At 41.7% G+C, this 10,576-nt stretch overlaps 1 protein-coding gene across 1 annotated transcript in view; it reads right to left on the reverse strand.

The window, feature by feature from the left end:
* The window catches only part of HSDL2 (hydroxysteroid dehydrogenase like 2), a 38,488-nt gene extending 34,683 nt beyond the window's left edge, over positions 1-3,805 (reverse strand). The window contains exon 1 of the mRNA XM_012721234.1: positions 3,717-3,805. Within this exon, the coding sequence (XP_012576688.1) occupies positions 3,717-3,733 (17 nt within the window). The 5' untranslated portion in view covers positions 3,734-3,805. The remainder of the gene's footprint in view (positions 1-3,716) is intronic.
* Between the last annotated feature and the right edge of the window lie 6,771 nt (positions 3,806-10,576).

A 10,576-nucleotide genomic window follows, 5' to 3' on the forward strand; every position in this document is an offset into this window, starting at 1 on the left:
CCTCCGGGGCAGGCGGGGATGGAACTCATGCAGAAGTAGCTTAAGCTTCTTAGTGCTGTGCTTTAACCCGCTGCGCCACCAGGGAGGGCCCGGCATACACAATTACTAGCTAAAATGTACCTTATTTTTCTATGTTTATGTGATAAATTTGATATATAGTTAAGTTCATTTGGCATGCTGGCATTCCATTTCAGCTTACCTCTTTTCTCTCATCTTTGGTGAGAGATGCGATAAAATATAGACATGGTTTAAAAGTCAAAGCCTTATGGCCTTCCCTGGTGGTGCAACGGGTTACAGTGCAGCACTGTGAAGCTAGCTGCAGCAACTTCAGCATGAGTTCAATCCCCATCCCAGAGGTGACCCACATGGTGTGGCAGACCTCCTCTATATCACCTGCTGCTCCCCTCAGAAGTGTACTTGATCGATTTGTCTGTCCTACTCCTCACTCTGCCTCTGGTGAATCCTCTCACCACCCCTGATCCTTTGGTCTGTACCTTAGTTCTGTAAGCATAAATAAATAAATCTTAAAAAAACAACAACAATGTTAAAGCCTTATAAACACACATACTCAAGTCTAATCCCATATCCATCAGAGCTTCACTAATCTCTGGCTTCTCTTTTTTATATTCTCTTTTCCAAAAATATGCAAACATACACTTAAATAACACAACTTAGATAGGCATAATTTTGCCTGCTTTTTTAATCAAAAGGTAGTACACATAGTATTAGATTTTTAATGTGAATATTTAGATGAAAAACGACCCAAGCATTGCTTTAAAGAGCCCTAAGCCTCTGCCTTCAGTCTAGCTGGATTGATTCCCAGTAGGATAAAGGCATTTTCAAGGACTCCTCCCCACAGAGGCTCAAGCACTGGTAGAGACAAGGCAAAGATTAGCAGCTCCTCTCAACCTGAAGTCCAGGTTGTTCTACTGAGGAACTCCTCCAGCTTGAAAGCATTACAAACAGTGGACAGAAGAGAGAATGTAAGACATCAAATTCCTCAATATCACTGGCAGGTAGTTAAAACTTGGTGATGCAGAGCTGACCTCTACAATTTATCAGAATTCTCTGCTATGTTTAAAACAGGATAAAAGTGAGGAAATTTTTAAGCAAAATAATCACCTTAAAAATGATGGCAGCCATTCTAAAGTTTATTTGGAAAAATAAAAACCCAAGCATAACTAGGAAAATTCTGAAAAATAATCCAAATGAGGTAGGAACTGGCCTTCTCAGTTATTTAAATTGTGTAAAATGAGAGCCAAAATAATTCAGTGCTGGTGCACGAATATACAAACCAGAGTACTGTATAGAATACAAAATCCAGAAACAGCCCTCTGTCATACAAGAATTAAGTATATAACTGGTGAATTTTCTAACAGAAAGGAATAGGTAACTAGTCAAGTATACAGGACAATTATACATCCAAAGCAAATGAAGTGGGCTTCTCAATTTATTTTTTCCTCTATCAAAATAGTATGAAAAATATTCATGTGGATGAAAAATTTGAGTGCAGGGGGCCTCTTGGTGACCTAGGTGTTAAGTCTCAACACTACCACCATGAAAACACTCCTGCAGCAAAGTGCCCCGAGTTTAATACTGTCCCCACCCAGGGAGGTGGCCCACATGGCGCAGCGGACCTCTCCTGTCTTGCCCGCTGCTCCCCTCAGCAGTATATTTCAGTTAATCTACCTGTTCTGCTCCCCACTTTGTCTCTAGTGAATCCTCTCACCCCCTGCATCTCTGACCTATAGCCTAGTTCTTGTATCCATAAATAAATAAAAGTATGGTGACCTTTCAGATTTTTCCTAAAACCAAAGTGCCTTAGAGGATTAATAACTGGCGCAATAAAAACAGATTTCTGCATAAGCAGAGTATACTCAAAGTCAAGATTCGATAAAAATAAAAAAGAAAAAAGTATTTGTAATAAACAATTTAGATAATTTTTTTAAAAAGAGTTCTCAGAGATCAACCAAAACCTAACTATTTAAATCAGGCAAGAAAAACACAGACAGATGTTTTTAAACCAAAATTTCTCAATCTCTGCACTATTTGACATTTTGGACAAGATAATTCTTTGATAGTATGGGGCTGTCATGTCTATTATGGGATTTCTACCAACACAACTGAACTCTACATATCAGATGCCAATAGCAGCAACCTCTACCCCATTTTAATAATCAAAATGTTCCCAGATATGCACAAATATCCTATGGAGGTCAAAATTGCTCTTGGTGAGGATTGCTGCTTTAAACAAATAAAAAGATCCTGATCAGAGGTCTCCTTTCTGAGGCCCATGACTATACTATGCAGGTGTCTCTTTTTTCCTTTCTCCTTTTCCGGATCAATCTTTCCTTTTAAAATGTAAAAAAAAAAAAGCCTTGATTCTATTTCATGATGCAAATTTGAACTATGTTTTATGATCAACTATTTTGCTACCTTGCCAGAGTGTTGGATTAGGAAATATCATTCATCCTGTGGACCTGTAACCTCTTTGGAAGGCTATTGGTATTAGCTATCAAACTTTAAAGTGCATATCCAGTACTCTTTGCACCAGCAACTTCATTTCCAGGAACTTATCATATACATATACCAAAATATGTGCAAAACAGATACAAGAATACACAACAGAATACATAATAATTATTGTGACAAAGAAGGAGTAACAAAAAAACTAGAAAAAATCTAGTATCCATGGACAGGGGACTGGTTAAGTAAATGATTACACATCAATGGAACATCAAAAGGGAAGAAGATCTACATATACTGAAAAATATGTAACCAAGACCTATTAGGTAAAAATATCAAGACCCAGGAGAGAGAGTGCTACTAGTTCTCAAGGTGGAACTGAATACAAAATATGTTCTTAAATACATGTGGTATTTTTGGAAACATACCAGAGTATTGGGGGAAAAGTTAAGGATGAAAAAACATACTTACAGGCTGTTAAGTCTTTGGCCACGAGCCTGTGTGTTTCAAGTAAATTACAAAATGAACAGCTCACTCAGTTCAAGACTCCCTTACTTGACAGCAATAGAAAATAGAATGGTGCTTGCTAGGGGGTGGGGGAAAGAAGGGAAGCTGTTCAGTGAGTAATGAGTTCTGCAAATAGAAAAAAATTCTGCAGATCACTTGCACAGCAGGGCACACACACTAAACACAACCGAATAGTAAACTTCAAAATGTTTAAGCGAGCAAATTTTACGTTACGTGTATTTTATCACACTTAAAAATCTTGTAAAAGTAAACCCCCCAAAAAGATACACACTTTAAGATTCATTTTTTAAAACACTTTTTAAACACCCCAATACTTTATTATTCCAAAATCGAGCGTTTAGAACAACTGGAGACTCGCTAGGTGTTACAATGACCTTTCCCCTAGAACTTGGACGCCTTCATACAAGATACGCAGTTATTGCTACACCCAAAGGGGGGGGGGGCGTCCTTGGGGACGGCGGGGTTACCCACTCTAGATTCTTTATCGTGGAACACGTGCTGCTGTTGTTTTACAAGGCTGCAATCTTAACTTTGGATTACTCTTTCCCCGTTACCGCAGATTTTAGTAACCCCGAGTCCAGCACCCACCAGCGCTCCAGACGGCGCAGGGGAAGTTTCCTTGAGCCCCCCTGCCCCCACCGCCGAGGCCGGACCCTCCATTGCACCCCACCTAGCCCCGACTCCTCCCGACCGGGTATCCCCACACGCTCCCACCCCCTTACCCGGTGTTGGGTAGCATGACTTCGGTAGATCGGAGTAGACAGCAAAATTGGAAGCAGAGGGGAGAAAGGTGGACCGTCCCTCCGCATTTAGCCCCGCCCCGAGACCCCACCCCCGAGGCCCCGCCCCGAGGCCTGCGGGGCAATGGGGATAAGAAGCGGGAGGTCGCTGAGTGCGCCTGCGCACGCAGGGGACCTCCCCGGCGCTAGTTTCCGCCCGCCCCTGCCTGACTCCAGGAAACCAGCTCTCTGCGCAAGCGCGTAGTCAACCCCGCCCCACCCTTAGGTCTGTAAGGTGACAATCGACTTCCCGCTAGCGTCCGGCTCTTGAGCGCGTCAGCCTCTACGTACGCCTCTCCCCCAGCCAGTACAAGGTTCATGGTGGCCGCGCTGTGGTCCCCGACCTGCAAAGCAGCGGTCAGATTCGTGCACTAGATCTTGAGCGTTAGGATGCGGCTTATCCTCAACGGCCTCTGACTCCGGAGTGCGTTGGCCCGGGGTCTTCTCTTCCTCGACGCCGGAACCTGGCCCTCTGTCCAGCTGCACGTGCTCTCTCGATGGCCTCGGTCACGGAGGCTTTTCCTCGGCATATTGTCGCTTTCTCTCAGAAGCCAGCCAGCGTCGCGTGTCGACTTTCTCACGGAATCTGGAGTAACGCTGGCAACAGACCTCGCGCGTCTGTAGGGAGTCCAGGGATTGGGGGTGGAGGTGGTTGGGGAGCAGCTTCTGGATCAGAATAATTCACAGCACTGAGTTTTGGCCTCCTAGCCAGTATCTCAGCGAGAAAACTCCTAAACTTGGTATTGGAATAGGTGAACACTGGAATCCAGTATTGCTGTTGGTTGGTAGCATACTTGGGGGCTTAGCTACCCTAGGGAGCTGGTATAGTAGTCCTAGGACGTGAAGAAATTGCTTTGTATTTTGAAGGGGTACAACAGGTTGACGAGATTTATTGTGAGGACTTGTTAAAAGAAACTAGTCTGTAGATAGGTGTGTACTCTCCCGCTTAGTCTATTACAAGCCCTAAATGGCCCTTCTTAATTCATTTATTTCACTTGCCAACCTGTAGGCATTTGTATTTGTAATTGATTCTTAGAGACCCTGGAGGACTTTTTTTCCTCGGCAAATATTAGAAGGTAGTGTGTACTGATCACGGGAGATTCAGCAGGATAAAAAGGGCAAGGGCTCCATCTATGTGGGAAAAATGACAAGAAACCATTGTGTAACTTGTAAACATTAGGATTTTAAGTGAGCATTGATCGGTATTGTTATGTAAAATCTTTTTTCCACTCAGGAGTGAAAAGATAGCCTACACAATGGGAGAAAATATTTGTAAATCATATTACCTGACAAAGCCTCCTGTATAGAAAGTAAAAAGAATTACAAATCAACAATAAAAAGATGTAAACACCTGTTTAAATATGAGCAAAGGATCTGAATAGATGTTATTCCAAAAATAAAATACCACTGGCCAGCAAGCAAAGAAAAGGTGCCCAATATCATTATCAAGGCAGTTAAAATCAAAATCAAATCCCATCTGACACCCACTAGGGTGGCAATTGGCCAGGATGTAGGGAAACTGGAATCCTTATGCATTGCTGGTAAAAATGTAAAATGGCACAGCCTCTTTGGAAAAACAGTTTTGCAGTTCCTCAAAAACTTAAATCAGTTACCAAAATAATTCCACTCTTAGATCTAGATCCATAACCACCAGATGGCACTGTTATTTTAAAATTCAAAGTTACATAATAATACAGAAATGTTAATTTATTAACAATGTGATGATAATATAATCTGACTTGGATTAAGGCAAAAATAGCATGAGGTTCTCTACAGAATTTCGATAGAGGAGAAATAGGTATAAACTTTAAAATTCTTAAATTAGTTCTTTGAGAAAGCAAGGGAAGTTTATCCTTTGCATCATTAAAACAGGATGTGGTACACATCTGTGCACATTCTAAGATGGATTTTGTGTGTGTATATATATATATATATTTTTTTTTTTAATATAAAGAACACTTGATAGTGCTGTGCTTTAGCTCGTTGTGCCACAGGGAGGGTCCAAAAGAACGTTTTCAGCACAATTCAGAAATCGGAGTATGTACTACAGGTTAAAGTATTTTTAGTAATACATTTTCTGAATTTGATAATTGTACTAATGATTAGTAAGAGAATGTCTTATATTTTTAAGGTTTGTTTATTTATGCATACAAGAGCTGGGGTACAGGCCAGAAGTATGGGAGTGGAGTGAGACAAAGTTGGTCGCAGAACAGGAGGATGTACTGAAACACACTGCTAAGGGGAGCAGTAGGTGAGACAGGAGAGGTCTACTGAGCCATGTGGGTCAGCTCCCTGACTGGGGATTGAACTTATGCTGCAGTGGACTTATGCTGCAGTGGCTGCAGGAAGCTTCATATTGCTGTGCTTTAACCCGCTTCACCACCAGGGAGGGCCCCGAACCATCTATCTCTTAATGGCTGATATTTTGGATCAAGCTTTGGAATTACCCCTTGCCTTTACTTTGTGCCAAATTAAATTCTGTTTTTGGATTTATATAAGAGGTGCAGGGGCTAGATGTCTTGAAACTCGAATTGAAAAAAAATAGGTATGAGCATACTTAGTAAATCAGAAATCAGATCTTGATTTCTAATACTAAACTCCAATAAAAGGAACCAAATTCATAGGGAATATTACTGAATTTAGAGCTGGAACAGAAAATATACAATTAACAAGTGGTACTGGATTACCAAAATTACCAAAGTATAAAATAAATACCCATGAGACCAAAATTGGATAGGATTGAATAAACTGGAAGGAATGGCAAATCAACAGTCTGAATTCCAAATAATTTAATATTGCTTCTTCAATGAGGTAGAGAACAAGTCCCTATTCCTTAAGTTTGAGCTATATGTAGTGACTTCTGTCCGAAAGGCACAGTATAGAAAAGAAAATTAACTTTACAGGGAAAAAAGCTGACCAACATGACTTAGGTGATCAACACGAAATCAAGTGGGATGAGTTCTGCTGATAATGTGGACCACTGACATGAATTAATGAAACGGTACTTTATCTTTGTGGTCTTTCTCCCCCAAACCTAAAATGCTAACCTAACCATGAGAAAAACAGACAAACCCCAACTAAAGAGTATTCCACAAAGACCTCCTTAGTACTCTTCAAAATTGTCAGTCATCAAACATAAGGAAAACCTAAGAACCTGTCACAGCCAAGAGGACCCTAAGGGGATGTAGTGACTAAATGTAATGTGGTATCTTGAGCAGGATTTGGAATAAGAAAATGCTTTGAGTAAAAACTAAATTTTATATGAATTCAAGTTAATAACAATGTCGGTATTAGTTCATTATTAAAATAAATGGATTCCATTGATATAAGATATTAATAGGTATAGAACATATAAGTCTACTTCTTTCACACTTTTTCTCTAGATCCAAAATTGCTCTGAAAATGTTAAAAAACTTAAAATGCTACATAAAATCTAAAATCACACCACTTTGTTTAGATGATTGACTTTATAAGAAAATAAGAGAAACATGTAAGGCAATGAAGTTCAATGGAATTTACCTCTCGGGATATGCGTAAATGTCTAGAGACTTTTTATCTGTCACATGTGGGTGGAGGGTGGTACTCGTTCTTGTCAATAAAGTTCAGGGATGCTTTCTATAAAACAAAGGAGCATCTACCCACCTCCCTCAAGAATTGAGTGCTGAGGGTGAGAAAACTTGAACCAAAGGATGAAACCTGGGGATTCTATCAGTACTCAGAAGTAGGCCCCCAAACTGCATGTTCTAAGGGAGTCTGGCCATCGTGTGCACAAAACAGCATATTTTTTTGTGAAACAATTTTAGTAGAATTAGTGTGTGTAATGAAAGGACAAGGGTTTCCAAATAAAAAACCCATACATATATAGGGCCCTCCCTGGTAGTACAAGGGGTTAAAGCACAGCACTGTGAAGCTATCAGCTGCCACAACAGCACAAGTTTGATCCCTGGCCAGGGAGGTGACCCACATGGTATGTCAGACCTCTCCTGACCCACCTGCTGCTTTCCTCAACAGTGGATTTCAGTACATCTGCCTGTTCTCTGTCTTTGATGAATCCTTTCACCCCCCCCACCTCCCCACCCCACAAACGTCTGGCCTGTACCCCAGTTCTGTTGCATAAGTAAATTCCAATCTGTAAAAAATAGAAAAAGCCCACATAATCCCCTTCTGGGTAAAAGTTTTGCCAAATAAGGTGGGCCTGATGCAGAGCCACTGAAGCCCCAAAGCTTGTCATACTATGGTGGGGAACCACAGAAAGGGGCTGACAAGGGTCAGGCAAGTCTGGGATGAAAGGAGCAAAGTCAAAGTACAAACCAAGATAGCGGCTGCTACTTTTGGCCTCTCTATGTCTTACCCACATCTATTTCAAGTGTTTCTACCTTTGTCTTTCTAGGTATCTCCCCGAAGGCCCCAGTACAGATCCATAGCTGAGGAGAATGACCACCTTCTAAAAGACCAAACTGACGCCATGACAGGCTTCAGAATGCTTCTGAACCAGCCAGGCCTAAGTTTCGTTTATCAACAAGGCACCAAGGCCAAATTTAACTGTAAATGTCCTAATCTTGCTCATCCCATAGCAACAGCCAATTAGCAAGTAGGCAAGTAACCAGTACATATCAGGAAAATACCAGATGTCCTAAGGTATGCGGGCCGAGTAGTGAAGGTCAACCGGGTTAAGACAAGATAACTTTGTTCAATGTCCACCAATCAATGTACTGCTGAGCAAAAACCCCCTCTGCTGAGCAAAAACTCCCCTCTTCTGTAATAAAAACCCTCCCTTCCCTGAGCTCAGGGCTCTCAACTTCGGCTGCGCCACTGCATGTTGGGAGCTCAGGCTGGAGCTTGCAATAAAGACACTCATGTGCTTTGCATCTGATTCGGCTCCTTGGTGGTCTTTGGGAAACTCAAAACCTGGCACAACACTTCTGAGCCTTGTTCTAGTTGCTAGGAATCTATCTGCAAACAAAGCACACATATATTCCTGTCTTCATAAATTTTATATTTGAATGGAAGGGAATTCAAACACTAAATCATATTTATGTTGAATATGGAAAAAAGTGAAGAGTGAAATAAAATAGGGGGCTGTTCCAGTTTTAAATAGTGGTCAGCGATCCCTGAAAGCAGACCAAAGATATGAGACAATAAGGTGGGGAGTAATAAGGAGGGGAGGGCTTTTGGCGCTTTCATAGTGGGAAAGATAGTGACCAGCCTGAAGGGAGAAATTCTATATTGTGAAACAATAAACAACAATGTTTAAAAAATAAATAGCATGAGGCCCTCCCTGGTGGCGCAGCGGGTTAAAGCACAGCACTGAGAATCTGAAGCCACTTCCGCATGAGTTCGATTCCCGCCTGCCGCCTGCCCCGGAGGAGACCACATGGCGAGCCAGACCTCTCCTGACCCGCCCGCTGCTCCCCTCAGCAGTGTACTTCGTCGATCTGCCTGTTCTGCTCCCCACTCTGTCTCTGGTGAAGCCTCTCACCGCCCCTGAGCCTCTGGCCTGTACCCCAGTTCTGTATGAATAAATAAAATAAATCTTTAAAAAAAAAATAAATAAATAAATAGCATGGTCAGGAAAGGTCTCAATGGGAAAAATCACAGGTAAGGAAAAAATACAAAGGATTTTGGAAATGAGCAGTTAGCTATGTGGGTAAGAACAACCTCAAGTAGAAGGAACAATAACAAAAAGATTCTATGATGGGAAACTGCTTGGTGCTTCAAGGAAGAATCAATCCATTGTTTAAGTAATAGCTCTTCCTGCAAAAAGCATCCCGGTGTAGCTAGAAGGTAGGGGAGTGAAAGAACTCATCTGACAGAGTAAAGAACAGAAATGGGGAATCTATTGAAATACAATGCTGAGATCTATGCAGAGTGTCCAGAGGCTTTATTTGTATTCCAGACATCAGACATTGGCTGGATTATCTAGGCAACAGCATTTCTGACTGGGGATCTGGGTTATCAGCCTAATTGGCCAGTTCCCAAACAGTCTTATCAACTCTTTATCCACTCAATTCTCCCAAATTTGCCTGGTGGGCAGGAATGGGGGCTTAGTTTTTAACTTTCGCAATGAACTGACAATTCCAGGCTAGACAAGTAAATTTGATAACCATCAGGCTATAGATGACACTTAGCAAACTCTGAAACTGGATCTAATTTTAATTTTTTCAGGAACCTCCAACCTCCCATAGGGGCTGTACTGTTTTAATTCTACCAACACTGTTTACCTTTTCTCCACATCCACACCAACATTTGTCCTTATTTTTTTTAAGATTTTTTTTTACTTATGCACACAAGAACTGGGATAGAGGTCAGTGGTGCAGGGAGTGAGAGGATTCACCAGAGACAGCGTGGGGAGCAGAACAGAAAGATGTAGTGAAATACACTGTTGAGGGGAGTACTGTTGTGCTTTAACCCCTTGCTCCACCAGGGAGGGCTCTGTCCTTATTTTTAAAGGGCACTCTTACAGGTGTGACGTGGCATCCCTTTGTAGTTTTGATTTATATCTCTCTGATGAGTAGCTATGTTGGCATATGTTGGCATCTGGATCTTCTCTAGGAAAATGTATTGTGCTCCTCTGCCATTTTTTAATCAGTTGGGTATTTGTTTCTCTCTCCCTGGTCCCTCAGACCTCTCCTGACCCACCTGCTGCTTTCCTCAACAGTGGATTTCAGTACATCTGCCTGATCTCTGTCTTTGATGAATCCTTTCACCCCCCCCCCACCTCCCCACCCCACAAACGTCTGGCCTGTACCCCAGTTCTGTTGCATAAGTAAATTCCAATCTGTAAAAAATAGAAAAAGCCCACA

Source organism: Condylura cristata, unplaced genomic scaffold (assembly GCF_000260355.1).
Source record: "Condylura cristata isolate star-nosed mole 26May11 unplaced genomic scaffold, ConCri1.0 scaffold00006, whole genome shotgun sequence".
In the NCBI taxonomy this organism is placed as follows: Eukaryota; Metazoa; Chordata; class Mammalia; order Eulipotyphla; family Talpidae; genus Condylura; species Condylura cristata.